Source organism: Dipodomys spectabilis, unplaced genomic scaffold (genome assembly GCF_019054845.1).
Source record: "Dipodomys spectabilis isolate Male_0828 unplaced genomic scaffold, ASM1905484v1 ptg000163l, whole genome shotgun sequence".
Classification (NCBI taxonomy): domain Eukaryota; kingdom Metazoa; phylum Chordata; class Mammalia; order Rodentia; family Heteromyidae; genus Dipodomys; species Dipodomys spectabilis.
In genome coordinates, this window is record NW_024870840.1 from 10,982,861 (window position 1) to 11,010,499 (window position 27,639).

Below are 27,639 nucleotides of genomic sequence, written 5' to 3' on the forward strand. Positions count from 1 at the left end.
GAGATTTTAGTGGGTCAAGAGACAAGAGAGACCAGCTAGAAAGCTATTGCGATAATTCAGGAGAAAGGCTTAGAGTGTGTGGCAAGAGTTGAGAAGTCATTAGACTTTGGATATTTTTGGAGCTAGAGTCAGTGGGATTTGCTGATGGAAACAGACTTGGAGTGAGTATGAGAGACTGGATTTAGAGACAATGCTGCAGTTTTTCTCTACAGCACTAGAAAGGTGAAGATAACTTACTCCCAATCCCAGGGAAAGACTGCAAAAATAAAAATACATAAGCATATTTGTGATGTGTGTGTGTGTGTGTGTGTGTGTGTGTGTGTACATGTGTATATGTGTGTGTGCATGCATGTGTGTGTCCACATATGTATATGTGAAAAGTATAAAGACTAGAATAGAGTTCTGGATATTTTCTGTGAGACATAAAATGATTAGCTAAATCAAGTGGGCAATTGGCTATAGATAGTAACATCCTTTCATAGAATTCAGAGTTCAAGGGAAAGGTCTGTACTAAAGATAATTATAAAAAAAACATCAGTGTAGGGGCTGGGAAGGTGGCTTAGTGGTAAAGCGCTTGCCTTGCATGCATGAGGCCCTGGGTTCGATTCCTCAGCACCACATAAGAAAAAAAGAAAAAAGCTGGAGGTGGCGCTGTGGCTCAAGTGGTAGAGTGCTAGCCTTGAGCTGAAGAGCTGAGGGACAGCGCCCAGGCCCAGAGTTCAGGCCCCACAACTGGACCCCCTCCCAAAAGAAATCAGTGTATTGGTACAATGTAAGGCCATGGATTTGAATGAAGTCATCGGGAAAAGGCAGGTGAAAAGAGAAAAGAAAAAAGATAGAAACTTAACACAAGTCAATGTTCGAGTTGGGAAATAGGGCAGAGGAGCATCACACCAGCTGGTGGATGAGAATCCAGTGAGAAATGATGATGAGGAATAGCCTACAAAGTCAACAAGACCTAATGGGGTATTTAGAGAAAAAGAATGTAAGACACAGGACCTCATCAGCTTAGTCAAATATGATAACAGCATATAAAATACTGAGAATTGGCAATTTGATTTGTCAATGAGAAAGGCTTTTGTGGTGACTGTATTCAGAATAGTTTGAGTAGGGTGATAAGGAGAAAAACATCTCCCATTAACAGGGAAATTATTGACACAGCTTTGGAAAGGTTTTGTTAGAATCTATCTATCGATCTGTCTGTCTGTCTGTCTATGAGTGATACATGTTGTAAGATGAGGTTACTTCTTGAGAGATAGAATGGCAACTATCTGCTGAAAGATCAATTCTCTACAGCAACCCCCACAAGCCCACAGGAAGATCTCCACCTAAATAGATTGAGTAATTTCCATGTAAACTAGATTGGGATATAGCACATGGTGGGTAGGGAAAGGTTCCTGTTGGAGGGGCCCTTCCCTGGGGATGCTCACGGAGATGGCAAAGGCAACCTGACTCTGTTTAACAGGGCCCCATTCTTAGGTAACTATTCTCACTTGCAAAGTTTTTTTTTTTTTAAGTCTGAGAACCATAACTCTGATGTTTTCCAGATTCTGAGATGGTAGCAATAACCTAAGTAGAATGGTGTCATTTATCAGCATTTACAAAGGAGAAAATGAGCTGTAAGTTTCAAAAGGGAGTGGAAATCCTTACAGTCAGAAAAGTAAAGTGTACATGACATTTTATCCTGTGGAAACTTAGGAAATATGATGTTCTTTCTGAACACAAAACATCACTCTGAAAGAGTTACCATAAGAAATTTCCCTTGAATGGGCATTATTGGCATTTCCAAATCTACAGGGAGAGCCTAAGAAATCTGTCTGCACAAAGAGTCATGGAATCTTGGAATCAGTTGGCTTGTGTTGGTTATTGCTAGAAACCTTGTAAACTTCTAATCCCTAGGGACAGCTGGTGCCTTCTAGGTCGCCCAATGTATGCTGTGCTTTTATCAGTAGATAGGTGAGACTTTGCACTTGACCTTGTTTCCTATTTTCCTTCCATAGATCATACTTCTTTATAAGATGGCATTCTCTTTTGCTGAAACAAGGATGAACACAATTTATTTGAAAAGACACTTACAAAATGTGTCAAATAAAGATTCTGCATGTGAACCACATGTTGAAAACTAAAAATCAATATCACTTACATAGAAATCCTAAGTTCTTCAACCAAATGGCTGGATGACCTTGGAAAAATCATTGGGCCCTTTTGAACAGATTTCTTCCTGTGTAAAACGTGCATATACGTTCTTGCCTCATGGGACTAATTAGTTAAAAACTACACAGTAGCTGTATAGTGTAATGGATTCTAAAATGCCTAATTTAAACTCTAATGTTCTATAAATAGCATTGTGGCTTTGCCATATGAAGAGACAGCATGGTTAATGTCCTGTCTCTCATCTGCGTGGTTGGTGAAATTAGGACACAGACCATGAATGGATTGCCCAAGACTCAGAGTCAGATATGAGGCAGTAAGAAAGGAAGCCTTTATCTAAGCAGGAATGATTTCCTGTTGGAATGCAGTTGTGCATACTTAGAATTGAGGTGGGGGGCCTGTAGCCACAGTGAGGGCTAATTTGAACATGAATGGCTCCTGAGATTCCAGTCAATAAACAGGAACCAGACTGTTCATCTGTACATTCCTCTCAAATTGGCTGAAATAAATCCTTAACACTTGATTTTTCTGACCTGGTTCTCAGCCACTCAGTGCCAGCCTGTGGTCTGGCATTATGAGAAATTTTCCAGTCTGTTGGGTAGAAGTAATCTAATCCTGCCACCGTGGTAGAGAGGAAAGAGAGTACAAAGACAAGATCCCCCAAAACAAGAATGTTTTTGAGGCTTGGGAGAAGTGGAGTTGTGGGATAGCCAGTGTGGAGAGATGGAAGGAGAGGTTACTGGGATACCAGAAGATAGACTTTCCACAGAGCAGAGCTTCTCTAGCTGGGAGTGTGAGGATGGTGAAGAGTAGAATGTTCTATATCCAATTCTTTCAGGCATAGTCAGCAACTACAGCAGGATGGGACAGATGGAGCCATTTTGGGTCCAGGAAAGAGGACTTCTCTCTTACAGGGCTGGAACAGGGCTGAGGAGCCTACTGAGTCACAGGAGTGGAGAAAGGAGGTCAGGCTATCTGGGGGTAAATCGTGATACACGAGTAGTGTACGGCAAAAGCAGAGCACAGTCCAAGTAGATAGCTCTGATGCAGCTCAAGATGAAGAAACACTCAAGATTCTATGTGTACCTGGTGCTGCCTTCCAACATGGCGCGAACCCAGCTGGGGAAAGCTGCAGAGAAAATTCAGAACCAAAACAGGGGGCTATTCTCATCCTTCAACTTGCCATCCTTCTGCAGTCTGGAAAACCGTTTTCAATCTTGTCAGTGACTCTGCACAACTTGGCTATGGAGTCAAACTTGGTAATACTGCCTGGTTCTCTGGGAGGACACTGCCAACCAGGCCGTGGACTTCCCACTTGAGACTGTCCTCATTGTTCCTCTCATTGATCCTCATTGTTTAGTATCAACAGTGAGATTTTAAGACTGTGTAAAAAAAAAATTAAAAAATGTCAAAACTTTAACACTTGCCAGGGATTCTGAACAAGATGGCGGCACATCTAGCATTTAGTCCTATGTTCATTATTTGGGAGACAAGAAGTCACGGTCCCTTATATTAATGTTGGTTAGTTTTAGGGAGACCTGATCATCTCTGAGGTTGTTATTGTTGTTGTTAAAGCTTCTGAGCAGTTATATCAAGGGTAGTTCATTGCCTCATTTTACCAATGGTAGATCATGATCTCTGCCATTTACAAACTGGTGTGTTTAAATGGTGCATCAAGGTGCACTGATGGCTGCTACTTGCACGGTAATTTAAAGGTAATCTTTAGCAATTTGTTTCACTTTTATCTCAACATGATTTTGCTTTGTGAAACATAAAAGATAAATCTTATATTTAGGAACCATTTGGTAGAGAGGATGATAGAGTAAAATTTAATTGATTTTCCCCCCTCTCTGCAGCTTTTGAAGAAACAGCGTGTGAATCCAGATGAGGTAACATCATGTATATTTTTGTAAAGAGGAATTCTGACTCGCTTAGGCTGACCTCATCCTTCATCTCTCTCCCTTTCTCATACTCTCAAACATTTGCATCTTTTCTCCATCTTTCTGCCACAAGATCTCTCACTGTCCTTCTGCCCATCACTCCAATTAGAAATTTCTCACATTACTTGGTCTTCCGTATAGGCCTTCCGTCTACACACAATCTCCAGAGTGAAGTCAGACTAGTGTTGGGCCAAGTTTGTTACGATATTCTGTACTATGATCCTCAATTTGTATGGGATTGACTTTAAATCTCAGAGGATAGCACTTCAGGTGTTAGCTTTGATTCATCTTTTAACTTCCTTTCTTTCTCCTCTCTCATTCCTGACACATGGTACCTCTGGCAACATCCCTGTTTTATTCTTTTATTTTCTGGCAGTAGTTTCTAACTCAGGGCCTCGCATTTCCTACGCAGATACATTCTCATATTTTTGCCTGTGCTGGCCTTGCACTGTGACTCTTTTACCTAATGTCTCCCATATAGCTGGAGTGTCAGGGCCATGCCACCATGCCTGACTTGTTTGTTGAGGTGGGGGTCTTGCTAACATTTTCTTTGGGCTGGTGCTGAACCATGGTCTTCTTAATCTCTGCCTCCCAAGTAGCTGTGTCAGCCACCATACATAGCTGACGTCCCTTTATTTTCTGAGCCTTCTCTGCACTGTCATTACGTGCATGCCTCTTGAAACACGTGGTTCCTTCTGCCTAGGAGTTGCTTCTGTGTTTCTGTAACTGGGGACTCTGCTTTAAGGACTGGTTCAAAGACCACTCTTGTGACATCTTCCTTGACTCCCACAGCCACAGGTAAAACAAGACCTCCACGATGCTGTTTCATGAGTATATCTGTCCTAATGGTGTTGCTTGTGATGACTTGCTTGTGAGTCCATTTCTTGCACTGGACTGTGGGAGTTCAGAAAACCAGCAGCCATGCATGGCTTCCCCAGCTGCTCTCCAGACCTCCATGCCAGCCTTGATACTCACCACACACTCCACACACACTTTTTACTTTAGAGAGTGAGTGGGGTTTTTGTATGGAACTTCATGTGTCACATTTTGCTCTCTTAACTTCTTTCATGCTTATTTATGAAGGTAAGTTTTCCCTTCTCCTTGTTGGTGACTTTTTTTGATTTCACTTCTTAGCCATCTCTCCCCTTTGGCATGCAACTGGCTTCACAGTATGTGCTGAAGTCTTACTCTTCAGGCACTATGATAGTCAGAAGGGTTTCAGGCCTTTTGCTAAGCAGACATAAGCTTATAGAAGGCATGGACTAAATGATCTCCTGGTGATAACACCCTGCCCTTCTCTGTCCTTTCTTGTCTTGGCTGTTTTTTGCACGGCAACCATCCCAGTGAAGCTTTTCTCTTAGTTTTCAGTTTAAACTTTGCATTAGCTACAGGCCATTTCTCTCAGTCCCCTCATCTTCTGAGACTGTAAATTATCCTGTTACTTCATTTGTAATGGGAACATATTTATTTTCTGTGATGATGGTTCCCCTGAGCCTTCCTTTTTCTTAGCTACATAAAGTTAACTTCCTCAGTGGCAAATTAAGGACAGATTACAAGCAGCCTGGGAACCAGGCTCCCTCACCACAGGGGCCGCCTACTCGGTCTCCTTCTGTTCAACCATCCGAGAACTGCAGCTGCTAAGCCAGCCCAGCTCTGGGCTGCTCTCCCCCTGCCTCTCCCGGGCTTGTGGAGGGAGTTGAGAAAGTCCCTTTCTCCAGCAGTATCTGGTTGGTGTCTGATGCTGATTTTTCTAGATTCTTCTCTTCTTCTCTTCTCCTCCTCCCCCTACCCCAGCTGCCTACCATCTCCTCCCACACCCAGGCCAGCAGTGACTGCACTCCAAGACTCCCCCTTCTTCCAGCACTGCCGCTCAGTTTCCATAGCAACAGAAAATGTTGGTGGGAAGCAAAGATGCTGAACTGCAACTAGTGTTGGGGTTGGGAGGAGGAGGAGGTGAAATGTGGGCCTCTCTGGAGGCTGAAGAATGAGGGGAAGGGGGAACAAGAGGTGGGGGGGTGGGGGTGGGGTGCTAGAGACAAAGGAGCCAGGTGAGAAGTCCCAGAGGAGAGGATACAAACCTCAGAAGGAAAGTGCATTGGCAAGCAGAAATCATATTGGTTAGAAAATTAAGCTAGGAGGAAGAAAGAGGCAAGGTTTATGAAAAGCAATGGAGCATTCTCTATGTAGTGGTTGATTGCAAGGTTATGTTAGGTATAAACTGGAAAGGGATGACTTCATTTTGTAGGGTGTTATTCATCTCTAGAGCTTAATAACAATAGGCTTATGCAGAAAACAGAAGTAATGATCTTGGATCTGAGTTTATAAAATGTCAGTGATTTGCCATGAGTTCCTTATTTCCTCTTAGCCTCAATTTATCCCTTTGTTTGCTGACTTGTTAACATGAAGTTATGAATATATACCGCAGAAGTTGTGAGGATCAAGTTAATAAAACACATGGAGTGAGCACTCATGGTATGTTATTATTATTTATTATTATTACTTATGCCACTGAGGTTGAGAAATGGGATTTCAAAGGGAGCTAGAAATTTAAAGTTCACCAAAAACTGTGCATTGTTATATGCGCGCTTTTTGGGTTACTTTCAGCTTGGCACATGTCTCAGTACATGGAGTCACAGTCACAATTAGTGCAGCCTTTTCACCATAGATCAGGAACCATCTAAATCTTCAAATCGCCTCACCATGGCTGCAGTTATGAGAGTTTGCATTTCCTCTCCTGTGTGACACAGAACAGCCTTATGACATTTCTATTCTCTTTCTCTAGTTCAAGAGGTTGCTGCAAAAGCCATATTCTATGTTTACAATCACCTCTATAATAATTATTTTTTGAGATTTGTAGCCGAGGCTGACCTTAAATCTGTGATCTACCTGCCTCTGTCTCTTGAATGCTGGGATTATAGTTGTGCATTGCCACGCTTGGCTTTCCATCAGTTGTTACTAAATGAATGTCTGTTCCACTGCCTCTCAGGACTCTAAGGCAAGAAGAACTACAAAATTGTCTAAAAAGATGTCTTGAAGTCTATTTATTGCAAGCCGTGTCCCTAGAAGAAGGGCATCCCATTACTGTAGAAGCATTTCCTCTCTATGTCTCTTTGAATGAAAGATAGAAAGGTAACAGCAATGGTGACAAGTAATGTGTGAGCTTCCTGTTCCACTGTTTTGGGGAATGGGCTCATACGAACCTCAGCTCAACCCACTGGTGTCAGTGTACAGTTCTTACCATGCCTGTCTCCACAAGTGCAAATGCAAGCACAGAGACATCAAGCGATTGACCCAAACTAACAGCTTATAAGGTTCAGGGATGGGATTGGAATGAGGGCAGAATCTCTCTCTTACTAATTACAATGTGCTACTGCTATGTGGAAGTATGGAAGGAAGTATGACTTGAGGACATTAGTGCTTCTTACAGATAGCTGCTTTTGCTTCCCCTGGTGTTACTGAATGAATAAAGAAATGTGACTGAACTCCTGGCTTCTATTTCAGAGTGTGTAGTGAGCCTACTGGTTGATCATTTTTCCTCTTAGAGTATTATAAAAAGATTGGGAAAGGAATGCCATTAACTGCAGAAAAGCTCTATGGGTATGAGAGGTCTCAGTAACGATTCAGAAGTCAGAAAGAATGAAAGAGTACTGACTGATGCAGAAGGACTGGGATAGTGATCAGTTACCTCTGTTCAGAAAAAGCCCTAAGCCAAGAAAAGGAGTTGACCAGCAACCACCTCAGAAGTCTCAGTCTGAAAGACTGAGGATGGGATGGAGGAAGATGGTAAGTGGGGCAGAAGATGAGGATGAGTTTAAAAACGGATGTGTACAACAGTCATCCCCGTACCCTTCAATCCCAAACTACTGTTCTCTCTGTCTTTCTCTTTCCTCTATGTCTCTCTGTTTCTGTCTCTGTCTCTTTTCTCTCTGTCTCTCTGGCTCAATTTGTCTGTCTCTCTTTCTCACAAGCACATATACCACAAAACACACTCATGAACTACTTCTCAGCTCAAAAAGGAAATGGAGGTATATTATCTAAAGACTTCAAAAAATCCTTGTGGAAAGATCCATAGCATCATTATTGGGATGGCCTGATCACTATAACAAGAAGCTGAAAGTAAAACTGTGCTTGGGTACACAGATCATCCAGTTTGCTGTTCTACTGCCTCTTTCTGAAATATGAATAGCAAACCACACATTACCTGTCTTTGGCGAATGGCCTGTATGCAGTACAATCAAGAAAGACTAAGTAAAATATAAAGCACAGCCAAAAAAAGCCACCTGACCTCTTTAGACTAGGACAAAAATTTCAAGCTAATAACCACTCTAGCTAGTATCTTTGGCATGTTTCAAAACAATACTGCATATGAGGAATAATAAAAGGGTCTAATTTGTGAAATAAATTAAAAAACACATTAAAAGTTAAAAGCAAGCTTCTAGAATATTAGGTAAAAATAGAAACAGTGGCACACGTGAGCTAAAGCTAACATTGAGGAAGTCCAATACCTAGCTAGTTTATAAAAAGAATCAGAATGGCCAAAGAATGGAAGATACTTTCTCAAAACCTATCTTTATGTTTAAAGTATCAAACAAGTACAAAACATTCAATCACACCTTAGTGATGTATCAGGCTGTGGAGGCTAAAGAGAAGGCCCTAAAATTTTCAGAGGGAAACGAATCACCAATAAAGGAATCAACTGGCTGAAAGACAGATTGTCAGACATGCTCAGTTACCACATCAAATAGCACAAGACAGAAGAGCCATGCCTTCTAAGCTCCGAGAAAAATTATATTCAGCCTGGAATCACATACTAGAACAAAATATTAATCCCCTATGGAGGAAGAATTTAGGAAGTTTTAGATTCACAAGGACTTAGAAATACATTTCTTATATATTCCTCAACTATCCCCTTTTCTAAAAGAGATTGAGCTATGCCTCAGTAATATGAGAAATCAAATAAGGAAAATAGGGCGGGGGGGGGGGGCGGGGGGAAGATCCAAGAGATAGTGGGTTTAACTCAGGAGGGTAACACAAGGCAGTGTGTCCCAGGATGACACCATGTGGTAGCCTCAGAGAAAGAATCTCAGCCTGGGACAGGAAGACTGGAATCGGATCTCTGAGAAAAAAGTGGATGCAAACTTAGGTTGACATAAAGCACACACCAAAAAGTGATATTTCATAATACCTGAATTTGTGGGCTAAGATTACTATATGGTGGGTGGAGGCATTAGGAGAGAAGAGGAAATGGTGTCCATAGGGTGGGTCCTCCTCTCTCATGGTAGGATGCCAATAAATATCATCTCAGTCCACAATTCAAGGACGTGGTGCACACATAGCATATGGAGCAAGCTACTGAAGAGATGAGGTTTAGAAAGGCTTAGAATATTTGTTTTTAGAGCGTGAAGCCAGGAATAGGGAGGAGAACTCAGGATATTTTTTACTAAGTTTCATTTATTGATTTTACCTTCAGTACAAAGGGGTTTCAATTCAGCATGTCAGTTTATGAGTACAATAGAGCCTCATACCTTTCAGATGAGAATTCCATCATTTGAGCTCCAGCCTCTGTCCTTCTGTTTTTAGTTTGTTTTTCAGAGAGGGACATATACTTGTGCCTTGGACATGCTATGAATGTGTGCCATCGTGCCTGGCCACATACAATTACTTTTTTGATGTTTTAAAATTATATATGCATTACTTCAAAAAAAATTTTGGTACCCATCCTGGGGCTTGAACTCAGGGCCTGGGCACTGTCCCCGAGCTTTTGTGCTTAAGGTAAGTAGTGCTCTACCACCTGAACCACAGTTCCACTTCCCACTTTTTTTTTTCTATTTAGTTGGAGATAAGAGTCTCATGGAGTTTCCTGCCTGGGCTGACTTCAAACCATGATCCTCAGCTCTCAGCCTCCTGAGTAGCTAGGATTATAGTTATGAGCCACCAGCGCCTGGCTCAAAATAATTTTACTTAAATAAGCTTCTTTTTATCGGTCCCACTCTCTGATTTTTCCTTGTTTAAAATTTCCTGGGTGTTATTGTTCGGGTGTATATATAAACCACTTTTTTGGAAGAAACATGAAAAGAAGCTTCTTTTTATCAAGTCTCACTCTCTGATTTTCCTTGTTTAAATTTTCCTGGGTGTTATTGTTCCCGTGTATATATAGACCACTTTTTTGGAAGAAGGTGAGGCTATAAATCATGTAATTCAACAGTTGTGGGCATCTATTCACAGACCCCTTGCCCCTACCTGCTAAGCTCCTGTGGCTTCTTTTCCTTCCTTCCTTCCCTCCTTCCTTCCTTCCTTCCTTCCCTCCTTCCTTCCTTCCTTCCTTCCTTCCTTCCTTCCTTCCTTCCTTCCTTCCTACCTTTCCTTCCTTCCTTCCTTCCTTCCTACCTTTCCTTCCTTCCTTTCTTCCTTCTCTTTTTCTTTTTGTCAGTCATGGGGCTTGAACTCATTGCCTGGGTGTTGTCCCTGTGTTTTTGTTTTGTTGTTGTTGTTTTGCTCAAGGCTACTGCTCTACCACTTTGAGCTACAGAGCCACTTCTGTTTTTTTGGTGGCTATTTGGAGAAGAGTCTCATGGACTTTCCTTCCCTGGGCTGGCTTTGAACCACAATCCTGGGTTGCTAGGATTACAGGCATGAGCTACAGGTGCCCAGCAGGCTTTCTTTTCCAGAAAGGCTCTCAGATGAAAGGGAGAAAGGATCCTATTTAGTGTTGTTATTGTTGTGAGGTAACAGGAAACTGAGGAACCTTATTTTATTTTATTTATTTTTTACCATGAAGACTGCTATGGAAATGGTAAGCTCTGATTATAGCTTTTTAGAGGGCACTGTTTTCTCTGTGTAGAGAACAGTCTTCTGAATTTGACTGAATAAATGCTTTCTAACTGGATCTCTGACACCCTAAGTCCCCACTGACACCAGTGTAATTACCATCACTGGACTCGGTCAGGCCACACAGATAATCACCTACAACCACAGGTTGATGATTATACAATCAGCCAACTGACATGGTGTGCCTGCTGGGAGACTCTGCAGGGTGACAGGAGAGGAGAAGACCCTGTGATGTCCTTTCCCCAGGACATTTCAATCTAAAAGGGACTAAGGGTATAGAGGGGAAGGAAATCAGCAAGCCACACACATAAATGAAGGAATACAAACAAATATATCAATTCTCTGTGGCAAAGAGAGGCCTGTGGAGATCCAGGTGGGAGTGGAATAAAAACAGACATTTCCACTGCCTCACCTCATCACCTCCTTTTGTTTTTTTGCCCTCTGTGCATCAACTCAACGCAACTGCTGGATATCCTCCTATGTGTCACACTCCTTTTTTTTTTTTTTTTTGTGGGTGCATTTCCATGCTAATCACCACTTGCAGGAAAGGCTGCTTCTATTGCTCAGCTCAGCCCTTGTCAGCCTACAAATCTTTCCAATCTGTCAAGAATTTGTGTGAACCTGACCTCTTCTATGGAGCGTTATCTGAGTCACTCAATTATAGTTCCAAACAGTTATAGCACTGAAGGCTTTGCCCATTTCCAGTCTGTTTCTTCTGCAGAATGTGAACTTTGTGAGAGGAGGGACTGGCTATCGTATGGTACAAAGTAATTAAAATAGTTAATACACATAAACCACTCAGAATAGTAGTGCTATAATAGAAGTATTTGCTATCTCCATCGTCACTGTCATCGTCGTCAGCATCATCTTCATCATCATCATGACTAATCTTTGCATCAGGAGCCCTTGAATAATGCATAGCACGTGAAACTGATCAGAAAAATATTTCATTATGTGAATTCTTGGAACACCCCAGACCAACGAGGCTTACTGCTGAGCAGGTTGACAGGTGTCTTGGCAGTGGTCCTGGATCCAGGTGAAAGCGAGGTATTCATTTTATTGTTCACTGGGAGCAATGACTATCTTTGAAGAAGCAGAAGCTCTCACAGGCAATAAATACAATTTTGGAAAACTGGAGGATATTCCCAGTGACATGAAATATATTTGCTGTTAGCTCGGAGACAGTGCCCTGACCTAAGGAAGGGGGGCTTGTTTGGAGAAACATCTAGTATAACTCCAGTAACTTTGTTTCCTTCAGCATTATCTAGAAATAGCTGGTTAATCAGCCTCAGACAGATGTTCCCTCACTTGTTCGCCTTTGCTGCCGATAGGTGTAAGGTGCTTGTGTGTGCTGCCATCTGGGTGAACCTGTCTGGGCACTGGGATGGGTCATTAAGCTGTCTTTCCATATGGAGCATATGTAGTGTCTAAACGGTGATTTCACAAAGTAGGGAACATTTTCATTCACAGAAGCATTGCCGGGCCTCTGGGATTATCTGTCAGACAACCGTTGCTTTCCTCTTCAAATGCTACCTGCATTTTGACATTCCACCACCTTTGTTCACAATTTCACTCAATCTTACATCATTTATCTCACTCCTCACTGTTTGCGCCAGTGTTTCTGAAGCTACTTCCTCCAGAGAGCCTTCTCTGATTACTCCAGCCATCTCTTCCTTCTCAGTCACAATGAATCAGATACTGCATAGCATTCACTTCTCTCACACTTACATGCTATACCATGAAAATATTTACTGTTAATCTTTATGGCTATTTAAATATGTATTTCCAGTTTACTGGTAAATATGCTAATCTTAGTTGCCTGAGTAGACTGTCACATCTTTATGCGTATGGTGGTCTCTACCACAATTAGCCCAGTTATCAGTATAGTAGGTATTCAGCTAATTCCCTCAGGAGCAAATGGATATAAATCTCCAAAGAATACATTTACAATGATTTTCCTCACACCCTTTTCACAAAGGTGTGACTCCTTTCCTACTTTAGATTGTCTACACAGATTACAGGATAGAAGAGATAGAGACTGGAAACACAAAGATTTATATTTCAAACTTCTACAACTTTATTGTTATAGTATGAATGCAAGCTTAGGTTTTATTATCCTTGTGGACAAGATTTCTAGATTCTAATGTATCCAAATGGTCTTACTAAATTATCATAATTGAGCAAATGTAGTTAATGGGCATGTTATACTGAAGGAGCATCTCTGGGGATGGTTGCTGGGGAACTAGATGCAGTCTGGCTCTGTAGAAGTCCCCCAGTACTCTACCAATGGCACAAAGTGCTGCCAGCCAGCCATTAGGCTGGAACGGCCCCATTCGCTGATAGTCAATTAACCAGGGTCTGTGGTGAGCATGAATGCAGTGAAGTGCTGAATCTCTGTAACTCCCTTTAGAGTTATTTGATAAGGAACACTGAGATCCATGGATTCTGGATATTTTGGTGTGTCTAGGATAATTCATGTAAGCCTTTTCTTTGTTTCTGGTGCATTATGAAGGCAAGAACACTGAAATTTGTGGCGAGTTCTATGTGTCAGCTGTAGTCCTGCACTGGCTAGTCAATAATCCTATACAGCCTGGCTGCTCTTGTCACTCTCATGATGTGCTGTCTGCTAAAGCACCCCGCTAGTCTTAATGTAATTCTCAGGGCCACTTGGAAACTAGGTGGTGCCATCTCCAATTTGCACAGGGCACCTAATGTTCACAAAAATGACCAGCTCGCAGTCTCACACTAAGAAGGTGAAGAAGCCAGACTATGAAATCAATTTTGTACCTTTAAGTGTCATTGTCTTTCCAAGTCTTATTGTGCATGACCATTTTTCTACACTAATGATCACAAATCTTACATAAGCCCTCAGCATGGTCCAATTATGCTACTGTGTTCTCCAAGCAAGTTCTCCTTCCTACTTTCTGTGATGACTATTTAATACTTTCTCTATCTTTAAATTCCCATATCCTTGTGTCATTTTTTTTTTTTGTCGGTTGTGGGGCTTGAACTCTGGGCCCAGACGCTGTCCCTCAGCTCTTCAGCTCAAGGCTAGCACTCTACCACTTGAGCCACAGCATCACTTCGGGCCTTTTCTGTTTATGTGGTGTTGAGGAATTGAACCCAGAGACTTATGCATGCGAGGAAAGTACTCTACCATTGAGCTACCTTCCCAGCCCACATCTTTGTGTCATCACTTACTGAAAAATAGAAACTATAAGGGGAAACATTGCTCCATCTTCTCCCAACTGTACGTACAAATCAGTATGGTATGTATCTTTTCTGCCTTCTGTTACATATGACTGTCCCTATTATTGATTTATATTTCCATTTGTCTCTGGACACCAATCTCTCTTACCTGTATTCTTTCATCTCATCCTTCTGTTTCAGTATCCAAACCTTTCTACTGAATCATTCCTCTCATTGTTGGAGCATAACAACAGTCTCTCTTACTTACAATAATCTCTTTCCCCTCTAAAGTCATTCTTCAGCTACTAGCTCTATGTTCCTGTCATTAGAAGAACTTCTTTCAATGGCCGTCTACTATTTATTCCACCCAATAAATATGGCTTCTGTAAGTTCTTATTTAATAACATGTGTTCTAGTGTGGTCTCTAGTGGCCTTTATATTGCCAAGACCAAAGGTTACTTTTCAGAATCAGTTTGATTGATTTCTTTCCAGCATTTTATCTAATTGATAGCTTTTTCATTAGTAAGTTTGAAAGGAACAGCCACCTTACTCTTAGAAACTTTGATTGGTCAGAAGAATACACAGGAGTTAGAAAAATTGGTTCTGTTGTACCAATGAAGGTTATTGTAGGGATTGAGAAGAGAGGAGGGTGAGGTTAAACTCTAGGGTACAAGTCAAAGTAGTGAGGGCAACAAAGGAGACAGAGCAAGACAGTACTGGTGTAGGAGATGCAAGGTTATTGAAGCCCAAGAGGAAATTAGTGATTAGCCCGATCAAAGACCACATGCAGATCAGGTCAATAAGGACTAGAAAGCTAGCATTGTATTTGGACAATTAGGGGCTTACTGATCATTTTTTATAAGTAACTTTAGGTTGATGGCATAGAGTCTTGACTGCATTAAGCTGAAGGGCAAACCAGGAGCTGGACATTTCTCTTGAGAATCTTGGTTCTAAAGGGAAGAAAAGTAAGCAGGTAGAGTCTGGAACAGATGGAGAACTGAGGAAAGGTTTTGAAAAGTAATAGGTAATATCTGAGCTTGCTCTGAGATTATAGAGAAGGTTTACCTAATGTCAAACCATTTGTGTTAGAACTAAACATAGAATCTATTTCTTCTGTCTCCCAAACTGAGACATTATGTGTGGGGGACTTTTTTTTGTTGTTGCTTTTTTTGTGTGTAAGACTTTTAACAACTGTAAAGTACAATAAGAATTATATAACATTCTTCTTTCTACTATGTTAACATGTTGCATTTTTTAAAGTGTGTAACAAACCCTTTATGCTACTCTGGCCCAAAGTACCTCATTGCTATTCACTCACCAATTCCTACATGCTTGAATCAATCTGAATGATCTTTTGCTTTCTTTAAAAATAAGGAATTTCTGGAGTCCATGTTTGCCAGCTTGAATGTTGCTATTAATTTGTTCTAGGGTAGCAGATAACTGGATAAGCTAGATTATGATGTAAGCCTGATGAATGTAAAATGTTCAGCTCTCTCTTTGCAGGATTACTCCTTACTCATAATAGAATGTGCTATATAGCTCCTGTCAAATAAACTTGGAATCCTTTAGAATCTAGGCTTTCAATTCCAAGATCTCCTTCAAAACTCTACAAGAACAAAACTAACTCTTCCTGCCAGCCATCTGAACAGACATTGGCTTATAAATACAAAATGTTCTATAATATTTTATATGAATCCTAATCATCTATGAGCAGTCCAAGAGAAGTCTAAAGCAAACAATCTGAAATTTAATTCTGTGAGCTCAAGCTTCATTTTTCTCTCCCTATTATATGCCTCTACAATTCATAAGTATAGTCATAAGGGCTCTTGTTTCTCAAACTATATAGGTTATAGACTGTTAAATGAATGTATCGTTTCCAGGTTCTATGAAGTACATAGCATGCACAGCCAAAGTTAGGTATTCTGGGATAATGTCAGGAGATATATGCAATGGCCTGAAAAGTATTGATACTATGTCTCTCTAGCCTGTGTTTTGTTATGGATAAGAACTTACAAGATGATGCTAAGTGATACAACAAAGTTACTAAAAATGAGTAGCAAATATAATGAAAACCTATATGGAGTCTTTTCTTTATGATAGGTGTGGCAACTTTCCTAAATGTACAATAAAGTTATTTTAAATTAAAAAAAGATGATGCTAAGTGAAATGAACTCCAAGACATGTGCATAAGAGGTTTTTCTTTGTTGCTGTTGTTTGTAATGTGCTATATAGTTTCTTGTTTCATTTGTATGTTCTTCCCTCTGTGGTATATCCCCTGTTGTCACTGTATTTTATTTTGGTAGCCTGGTATTGTACATACATTTATCTGAGTTAGGGAAGGGAAGGGGAACAACAGAATGGTGAGACGAAGGACAAGGGGGAACCAATGCGACAGTGACATTCACAAGACAATGTGTTAGAAACGATCTGTACAACTTGGGAGGGTTTGTGGGGAGGGAAAGTAGGAGAAAAATGAGGGAAGGGCTAACAAGTTCAACAAGAAATGTACTCATTAGCTTACTTATGTAACTGTAACCCTCTGCATATCACCTTGACAATAATAAAAAACAAGAGTATCATAAAAAAGAAGAACTTGTAGCTGTTTATTAGGACAACTCATTAGACCTCAGGAAGGATTGCTACGAAAGGGAAAGTTATGTTTTCCACGAACACTGCTACCATTACATGTGCTGTTTCCTGAATGCATGAAATGAGGCAGTTCAAGAGGTCTCATAGTCAGCACAAACTACCTGGAAATTCTTCTATACTTTTACAGCCTTGTATATGGTTAGAGTTATTCCTTAATCTGAATGCTGTAATCTCAGCAGGAGATTTTTCTTCCTTTTCCACTTTCTTGGTACTCCTCTGCATTATTATTTCTCTAAGTACAAACAATGCTTATGCTACTTCTGTTTGCTTAGACTCATACCTTTTTTTTTTTGTATCACCAAGAAATGTTTCTCTAGAAACTTTTGGAAGGTTTATTTTGGACTCAGATTGACCTGGTTTGAAGCTTCAGTGCGTGTGTGTGTGTGTGTGTGTGTGTGTGTGTGTGTGTGTGTGTGTGTGTTTGTGCATGTACACATGTGCATGTATGAGTATTTAGAGTCTGGGCACTGTCCCTTAGCCTTTTTGCTCAAGGCTGGTGCTCTACTGCTTGAACCACAGCTCAAGCTGGTTTTTTGGTAGTTAATTGGAGATTAAAAGTCTCCTGGACTTTCCTGCCTGTGCTTGCTTCAAACTTTCATCCTCCTGAGCAGCTAGGATTACAGGTGTGAGCCACCATGACTTGTTCTCTTGAGTGCTCTGGATCAGATATTTGATATCTCTAACTAAGTATTGCCAGTTGGAAAACTGAAGTAATGTGCTTTATAACATTTGGGGAAGAGGTAAATTTAAGCAATAATTGTATCATTGCACTGGTTATATTGTTTCCTTTCTATAAAACATTACTTTAATCATCTATTTCTTTGAGGCATTTCTAGCAGATAGTGGTAAACTCTGTAAAGATACCAAGCACATGTAAATGTGATTTATTGAGGGATTAGTAAGAGTGTTGAATAAATATAGGAGTGGAGAGACAGGCAGGTCTCAGTTCTGGCTTTGCTGGTTCTCATATTTACAAGCAGTATAACCTTGTACATGATTAGCCATGTAGGAAAAACTTTATCAGAAAGATTGCACTTGTCATTGATGTCACTGAGCAAAGACTAGTATCAGAATCTTTAGACATCAGAATCTCATGCAAACATCAAATGGGTTGATTTTAATTCAATCAAGAAAATATTTATTTTATTTATTATAGGTTATGTTTAGTAATACAGAGAATAATAGAAGATATATATATATATATTTCCTGAAGACAATTATGTATTTTAATCACATCATCCCAAACCAAAAGGCTAAAGATCTGATGCCCAGTAATTCAGAATGTGATCTTCTTTGGAATAGGTTGTTCACCAAAGTAACCACATTAAATGCGGTTGTTTGAATGGGCCCCAAACAATGTGATTGGTGTTCTCTTATAGAGCAGATTTCTCCCTCATATCCTCACAGGAATCAACTTTGCTGACACCTTCATCTTGCATCTGATGCTTGGAAAACTGTGAGATGATTGTGGATCAAAGTGAAGGTGAATATTTGTTTGTCAGTGAGGTTCTATCCTGGTGAAAGCAGACGTCTTTTTGAGAAGCAGAGAGGAGGGGAAAGGAAGGAGTAATAAGGCAAAGTCCTTAAAAGGATCAGAAGTAGTAAAAACTGGGAGTGTGTCAAGAGCAGATCCAGAGCCCTGCTTAGTGGCTCTGAGGAAACATTTGCTGAATAAAGGAAGAGGGAAATGGTGAAGCTGTGTACTTTTACTGACCTGAGCAGGGACTTTAATCAGAGAGAGGTTTGGTTTTCTGACCCTGGCTTTGCAGATCTTGTTGAGACTCTTTGTTTATAAATAGTAGTACTGACTGATAGATCGATGGTAATAACTACATGGGATAATTTATATGATGCCATATAGAACTTTAACATTCCATTCAATCAATATTGAGAAACTACTTTATGCCAGGCACTGTGCTAGACTTTAGGAGTTCAAAGATAAACAAGATCCACTCTCTGCCTCACAGAAACTGAGTTTCTAGGGTGGAATCTGAGATCTGAGCAGATGAAATGATTGCAATGCAGTATTATAAGGACAGAGATAGGACTAAGAACAGGGCAGCATGGGAGCACAGAGTAGGCCAGCCAAATGATAGGATAGTATTAGGAAATATTTATTTCCTGGAGGAAGAGACGCTGAAGCTGATACAATGATATACAATTAGGTGAAGAAAAAAAGGAAAGGAATTCCGTGCAGAGGGAGCAACAGACTTCCTTTGCAGCTGTGTTTTTCTCGTTTCCATGCCTGCGCAGTTCCCCTGCCGAAAATGCACTTCAGTCTGTTTGGTTAAAGCCAAGGTACCCTTCCTAGTTCTTGTCGGACTCCAGAAGGCTGGGTCTTGCTCTGAATGCATTCAGTGATTGGCTAGGTTATCTTAAAAAAGACAGGCTTTCAGATCCCTTGTTGTAGCCAACTGTCTGATTATCTTACCCCCTTTCTCTTTCTTTCTTTCCTTCCCTTCCTTCCACACCCCCCCCCCCCCCCCCCCCGGCAATACTGGGCTTGGGCTAGGGCTTTTCACTTCCTAGACAAGAGCTCTACCACTTGAGCAATGCCTCTGGGATCATGGGCATGAATCACTCTAGCTAGCCCTCCCTCCTCTTTTCATTAGACATTTTCTCTATCTACATGTAAAACCATGTCCTAGGCTTGGATATACTGAATTTAAAAAGCATATTTCTAACTCCGAGAAGTTCAAAATTCAGAGCTAGAACAGCAAACTATGGCTCATTGATCTAACTTGTCTGTTTTTGTAAGTTAGTTTTATTGGAATACAATCATATCCATTCACTTGCACATTATCTAGACCTGTTGAGACCTGCAAATCATGAGGCTTGCAAAGTCTAAATGATTTGTCATGTGGCCTTTACAAACTTAGTTTGCAAATCCCTAGTACTTACATATAGAGGGGTGGTAGGAGCAGGGGGACATGGGCAAGGCATAGGTAATATAATCCTGGCACAGAAGAATCCTTATCCTATTTTTCTGATAAGAAGGATTGTTACTAGGGGGAAAAAACTGGCAGCTAAGAGAAGTGACAGATTAAGAGCTAAAGGACAAAAAGAGTTAAGAGGGAAGAAAGATGATTCTTGGCAGAGTGGTAGCATGTACAAAAGCCAGGCAATGAAAGAGACACACGTAGTTCCCCTTCTGCAGAGAGCAAATGGTAGGAGACAGGGCTAGAAAATTAGTTAGGCTCAGGTCATAAGGAGCCTAAATATGAGAGCTATGTTATGCATTTTGAAAATATCTCACTATCTCCCATAGGTAATTGAGAACCTCTGGAAGATTTTCTAGCCAAGTTATTCTAAAGCATATGTGTGCCTTAGAAGATCACTTTGGTTGCAGAAACAGTTAACATTTGCTGGGCATTCATTCTGTACCAGATCTGTGCTAAATGTTTTGGCATGAATACACGCATATGAGAATGTATGCTGGAGAGCTGGAAGCAATAGAAACTAGGTAGGAAGGGGTAAGGCAAATCTCAGAGAGCAAATGATCTTCCTGAGGAAGATCATGGAAGGGTAGAGGGCCACATGGAAATGTGTGCCACAATTAGGAGAACTGGGGAACCCAAATGGGGTGTAAATCACAGTAAGGACTGGAAAGAGAAAATCAGGCATTGTAAAGCAGGCAACGAGAAGGGAAGTGAGAAAAAGATAGTGGGAGGCGATCCGTCAAGGAGCAGATCCAGCTGACTTAAAAGAACAATTTTAGCAGAGAAGTTGGGAGGCAGGCTGGATCATAAAGGGGTTTAAGGAGGCAACTGGAAGGGATAAGAGAGAGGTTATTGATACTGAACACTTACCTGAGAGTTCTGTCCTTTTAAATAAGAAATCAAATGTAATTCTGGCTGAATTTCTTAAAATTAGTCCATAATTCAGCAGTTTTAGTACATTTTCTGATTCATAAAATTCTTCATCCTAATATCTGGTCATTTAAAGCAATACTGGAAGATCAAATTATGCAAATATGCTGCCTAACTAAATTAAAGGCTAATTCATGTGAGCATTAGTTAGTGATGGGAGTTATATTACTGCATTATTTGAAAATGGGGCAACGTATTTTAATGCTTAAAATTTTAATCAGAGTAACTTTCAGATGGAAGAAAAGGCTCTTTACTATCACTGGATTAGAATTGTGCCTAGCATCTTCTCTGGAACTCATCCTTTTGACATGGACATTTCAGCACATGCCCTCATTTCTGACTTTCTGCTGTACAAGCAATCTGTGTCTTCCAAGGCTAATGGGATATACAAGAACAATTAATAGCTCTGCCAGCGTTAATACTGAAGCCTGCATCTTTAAAGAGCTCAAAATATTAAAATAACCACCCCCAAAGAACATTTCTGCTAGATCCCTCATTAGATTGATTTTACAGATGAGTAAACCAAATCATAGAGACTGCAAATGAGAAGCTGTAGCTCAGTTCTCCCTTACCCTACTGCAAGGCTGCTGCTGCCTATTATATTTGTAATTAAGCTGTTGTCCAGATTAAAAATGACTCCCTTTTGGCACTGACTTTTATACAGCAACAGATTTTAAATGCAAATAGTTGAAAAAATTACGTTCCTCCCCCCCCCCCCAAAGTAAGTTTGTAGCTACTGGACCCTAATGAATCTAGGAAATTATAGATGTACTTATAGATGCACCTCCTCAACCCAAAGCCTCTTCTATTTCAGAACTAGGAGGATGTAGGGAGCAGGCATTTTCCTCTTAGTCCTGTGAAACTCAGCAACTTCATAAAAATTTCCCCAAAATATTTAAACAAGAAATCATGGTGGGAATGATTAGTCTTACCATTTAGGGGCAATTTATATTTCTACTCTACAAGTTTAACTTCTTTCCTTGGATCATGGTATGCTACTAAGATACTTAAAAGGTCATTTACAAAAATCAGCCCAGCTTCAAAGAATGTCCTGATTACAGCCAAGTTATGTAAAAGTAGAAAAGAGTTTTCAAGTCCATTAGCATGTAAAATGTGCCACAAAATGGGGGATAGAGTTTAATTAAATATGTACTTTTAGGCTCAGATCCTAAATATGTACTTTTTGGCTCAAATCAGTGTAGCAAGTGCTTTCTAAATGCAATCCCCTCACGTGTACAAAATGCCAATTCCCATAGACAGTATTGTTTTTATACCTTTCCCCAGCAAGGCTGTATTTAGACATTTTAATCATGGTTAGATTATCCCAAGTCAACAGTAGATCCTTATAAAAATGAGTTGATATAATTTCATCCTTTTCCCTTTTTAGTTAGATTTTACAAATATAACTGTCAGCTAGTTACCATGGTAAGGCTATGAGTCAGTCCTCTTCTTAGTAACATAAATTTCTTATTATAGTTTTCAGACTATCAATCTACCACGTGTTCTTATGTTATCAGCATCTTTTTTTACTTTATGCAATGACAGATTTTATATCTTGCATGGCCTACTGTAATTTGGTGTTGAGGACAATTGCTAGCAAGGACAGGTGCTAAACAATGATAATTATATGGGACGATGTAGGACAAATCCTTGTAATATAATGTGTGTGAACAGGTACATTTGTATGTATGTAAGGAGGAACTCATGTATAAGGTACATGAAAATAGTATGATTAATTTGGATGTAAGGGTCATATTTACTGTTACATTCTTAGTGTCTACTACTGTACTTGGAACATAGAGAATATTTAAATAATACCGGCTGAATGCATGAGAGGAAACTGGTGCTATGTGTTCCCATTGGCAAAACCAGGATTCTACTGCTGGATACCAGAGGTCTGTCTATAATAATCTGTTATGCATTTTTTAAATAAATGTACATGGGCTTATGCTAGAAGTTTGGTGAAAGGCAAGGAAACTGAATATACAGAATTGGGACTTGCGTAGCTGCCAGTTTAGTTGGGGGAGACAGGATACACACAAATGAAAACTTCGCCGCTATTCTGGGGGAAGAAGGAGGACATGACAAATACCATTTTTCTATCAGATGTAACCAGTATATGGGTTCATAGGGAAAAAAGAGGCTGCTGTGGATCAAAGTCATTAAGGTAAATTAGGTAACCAGACAGGAATTAAGTTACATCTGTGGAAACAAAAGATAAAGGGGAAAGAAAGGAAATAAGAGTTCCAGGAGGAGTGAGGAGGGAGTACAAAGGGAATCGATGATTGAAGACTTAAAATTTAGGAAGCAGTCATCAGACTTTAGAAAAGAAAGATGATGGTAGAAACAGTCACAGACATAGGTAAGCCTGTATGTGCTGTATAAGTTACTTCTCCTACTTAGCTCCTCCTTGGGAAAAACATGGATGCTGAAACGTTGACACCTTGTATAAGTTGCAAATTCAGAAAATGAGGCTGGTGAGCAGCAAACAGATACGTCAAAGCAGGAGGGAAGGACTGGCTAGGAAAGGAGCAGGCAGGGAGAGGCCTGGGGAAAACCTCATACAGATTCTGCTGCAAAAGGGCTGTTGATTTTAACAGAGGTGTGACATTCCCCCATTTGTTTATGACCCGAGGAACTTCTGTAACTTCTGTTTGATTGTTTCCATTTCTATTTATTATATATACTTCAGGGTGCCAAGTGCCGAATCCGTGTGTTCAATTACTCTGCAAACTAGAATGCAATAAATGCTTTATGAGAAAGTTTGGAATTTTATCCTGAACATGTAGAAAATATTTTCACATATCTAAAAAAAATCAAGAATTGGTATTAAGAGCCCAAACGACGATCAAGAATTGACAGATATTTCAAAGCAAAAAGAGAAGGAATTGCTATAAGTAATCTAGTAAAGTAAGACAACCATAATCAAGAAATTGTCTGTGTATAGTGTTTACCTATAAGAGTATGTAGAACAGATGGAGCAAAAATTACTTTTTAAGTCTCAAGCCTTCTACAGCTTTCTTTTATGGCTTTGCTCCCTTCAATAAATATTTTACTCTGAAAGTTACTTATATGGAGCTTTTAAGTTCACATTCATTAGTGGGATATTGATTAAATGAAAAATTAGCTCCTGAGAATGTTTCCTAAATAAAGCATATCTGTGCACGGATATACTATGATGTTTCAGCCAACATTAATTATACCTTCTTGATGTCTACTGTCTTGTTCTTAAAAGCTAATAAGACCTGTGCTACATCATAGTTAATAGGAGCGTGGTGCTTGTTGCTTTGGCAACAGGATGTATAAATGCAGGTCAGAATGTGCTTCAAGAAAAACAAAAGCTAGAATATGATACCAAGCAGAAACTAAGCAGGTCTAACAGATTTTCCCACATTAATAAACTCTGTTTCTTCAGGTGGTCAATCTTTTTAGTATACTTAAGTTCATAATGAAATGAATCAGGTTGTGGAGATCAAATAACTTTCAGAAAGGCAGAAAATTGTCATATGACATTAGTAGCAAATAAATGGTATTTAACAACATGTAGATCAGTAATTGATGACACCATTTTATGGTTTGCTTCATGTGCATAGTTAATCAACATCTCTATGTGACAAATCAGAATTGTCTTTTTAAAAATTCTGTCTCAGGAAATTTGATTAGTTTGTCTGAATTGGCAATATGTTCTTGTTTTCTGGAAAGTTACACATAATACTTGGAATTAAACTGGAAGACAATCGTCTATGATTAAACCCCGATTTTGTCATGAATGTCTAAGGAGTTTTTCCTCCCAGATATATTTTGGAGGATTGTGTATAATTTGCTCATGAATGTGTTTTACAATCTCTCCCCAAATTATTCTTATTTAAAATTTGATTAACTTTTCATTCAGTTAAAGGCTTTGGGGATTATATTTGATTATAATACAGAGAGGAAATGTTTGCTTGGAATGTACAGAGGGAAGTTCAGCTGAATGAAAATCTTTCCATGTGGCCAAATAACCCAGGGAATCCAAAAGTCTAACTTCGTAAGAACCAGAATTAATTTGTACCAGAATCAATTTGGACCAGGGCTTGAAAGATGGGAATAAGACGTCCCACTTGACGCAGACAGGTATAAAGAAAGAAAGATTTTAAAATGTTCAGTAATCTTGTTATCCTGAAGTGACTTTCTTCCTGTTTGATAATTCCTTTAATTCTTAATGCTATCTACTTAGTGTCCCAAATCTGTCTGAAATCTGCTCAGTGTCCTAAGACTTTTACAGCCATTGAAGATCTTTTACTTTTGACCTATTTCAATATTCAGAATATCTAGTCTATCTAACTAGTGATAGCATTTGATAAGTACAAGAAAAAGAATAGCTACATATTTTGTTATTTAAACAACAACAAGCCAAGAAAACATGACACTCATAAAGGGCTATATGGACACAACTACTTAAAGCTCATAAGACTTCCTAAATTTGTCTTTTTTTTAACTAAAAAATCAATAGATATTTTTTGGAGAGGAAGCAGAAGTTTAACAATTTAAATAATCTTCAGATCTACAATAATCAAGAGAATCCTGGAGCAAAATAATCTCAAATGGAAATTTTAAAAAATTCTGACTAGCTTCAAATACTTTTATGAGAAGTGCTGGCATTAGCCAGCGGCAGGTGTCAGCCGTAGCATTTTATTTAAGGACAGCTATTAATTATTTCTACCAGCAATGTGTATACTGCATGCCTGCATTATGTTCCCTGTGAATTTAGGGTTCAGTGATATGTGCAATGGGACCTTAATAGTAAGGAAAGGTAACAAGAGCTGTGACGTAGCTTAACAAGGAGCACTGATGAGCACTGGGGGAGGTATGGAAATGATTAGAAAGCTAGATTGTTGTCCAAACACTGCCCCATCCGCCTTCGTGCCTGTATGCAGCACAGCAAGAAGTTTGCACATGCCTGGTTTCCACGGCATGGAGACCAGGATTCAGAAGTACATGAATGTACTGAGTGCATCAGCCCCTCTTCGTAAATACTGACACGCAATGGGCTGAAGTGTTTGTTTTGCACAGAAAGTAACAGACAATGCTTCATCATTCTTCAGTCGGCATGGGTAAGGAGGTGAATAGACTGTATGAAACAGTTTGCTAATGAACTGGTCCTCTACATGATTTAAACTGCTTGTTGACAATATCAGGCAAAAAAAAAAAAAGATCTCTTCACAATCAACACAACAAATTGCCTAATTAATCACTAAATGCTGATGCTCAAGTGAAATGATCTGCTTCAGGAATAACGGAATTATAGAAATGAATTCAGGAATTAGTGGAAGAGTGATATAATCTAACTGGGTATTCTAAGATTGCAGATTTTATTTTAAACACACACACACACACACACACACACACACACCACCACCACACACAAAAGAATGCCAGGGAAAATATAAATGTTAAATCTTCTTTCACTGCCTATAAATAGTACTCTTACCGATTCATTCATAGGACACATGTGTAATGGATGCATACAGATCTCGTTTTGCAGTAAGTGTCTATACGTCCACACTTAAGTTCAGTCCTAAGGGCATCCGATTTTCTGATGCAGTCACACACAGAAATCGGATCGGTTTCGCTGCGAATCAGGCTGCCTCTGAGCCATGTAAGACACATAAGAAGCCAAGACAGACAAAAGGCAGCTCCGTGGACACACAGAGCATCTTACCATAAACTGCACATTGTCAAATCCATTAGCCATCAGGTGGTTCTCGTACTGAGGTAGCCCAATGCTTTCCAACCATTGTCCCACTGATTGCACAGGGCATCTAGGTCCTGTAAGAGGATGAAGAGGGAAGCGTTTAAGCAGGGAGTAGCCATCCACGGGGTAATAGCGGTAGTCCTGGGCTGAGAGGTGGCATTGCCACATCATGCTCCGGGGAAAGTTGCTATCAAAGGAGCCCGCCAGCTTGACAGATTAATGTTCTCAGCGAGACAGCAAAGTCAGAAGTGAAACATAGTTTGCCAGGCAGGCTGTGGAGAATGACTTGATCCTAGCTCCACATTTCTTACATATTAATCTTTACTACCGACCAGTACGTCAGACAGCCCCCAAAACCAGGCAGCAGAAGAAGGCATATCAAGCTGTCAGCTTAGGCTGGTCTGCCGGTTCTATGTGATTGCTGGAGTACTCCACCACGAGCCGTGCACGGCCAGCAGCCAGAATTCTTTTTATCAAGTACTCCTACACTCATCAGTATGCAGCTCCATGCGCCTCGCTCCCCCTCGCGCGCTCCCCTTCATTACCCAGCCCAGGCTACACCTCGCATTTTCAATAATAGCCATCAGATAAGGCAGGGTTGTTTGTTTTTTTTTTTTTTTTTTGTCTGCAAGCTGTAAGCCTGCTGCTGCTGCTTCCTCCTACACGCCCATCCAAGCGTCAATCTTGAATGATGAGAGCAGTCAAAACAAATGCAGAAAATAGCAAGACTCAAAAGCAAACCAAAGTGCTTAAATCTGAATTGAATCTTCATACTGGTTATACATTACCGAGGTATTTGTTGTGGATTTTTATGGTTCAAAAGACACCAGGAAATGCAAATCCTGAACTATAGCTTAGAACACAGCTCACTACAGGTTCCTTTCCCCACCCCCATTCTCCTTTTCCTTTCTTTTCTTTAAAAAAAATTGCAACACAGATTAATGTTTCTGATCTAAAGCTTCACAGCATTGGGAGAATTATTATTCTTTTTCTTTACTGTGCTAGATCAAAGTAAATCTCTCAGATTTTTTTTCTTTTTAAAATACTGCAATATACAGAAACTGCATTGTAATCTTAAAGTCAAGATAATTCATTCCTTAGTTGCCAGGGTTTCTTCCAAACAAAAATATTATTAGGCACAAGAAATTCCTTTCTCCTGGTATTTATAACCGAATCTACCAGGGTTACCATTCTAAAATAGCTATAAAGGTAATATTAACTGGGTAGAATTTTTTTTTTAATGAAGAAGAGCTCTAACCAAAAATAATTCAAGAATAAC

At 39.9% G+C, this 27,639-nt stretch overlaps 1 protein-coding gene across 15 annotated transcripts in view; it reads right to left on the reverse strand.

Annotated features, from left to right (window-relative positions):
• Window positions 1–27,639, reverse strand: part of Anks1b (ankyrin repeat and sterile alpha motif domain containing 1B) — a 946,206-nt gene that overhangs the window by 344,432 nt on the left and 574,135 nt on the right. For 9 of the 15 annotated variants that reach the window (XM_042693321.1, XM_042693318.1, XM_042693325.1 and 6 more), the window contains exon 1: window positions 26,328–26,531. In XM_042693321.1, coding sequence (XP_042549255.1) covers window positions 26,328–26,531 — 204 coding nt within the window. Of the gene's footprint in view, window positions 1–26,327; window positions 26,532–27,639 lie in introns of those variants that run through there. The other 6 variants (XM_042693313.1, XM_042693310.1, XM_042693314.1 and 3 more) reach the window with 1 other exon arrangement.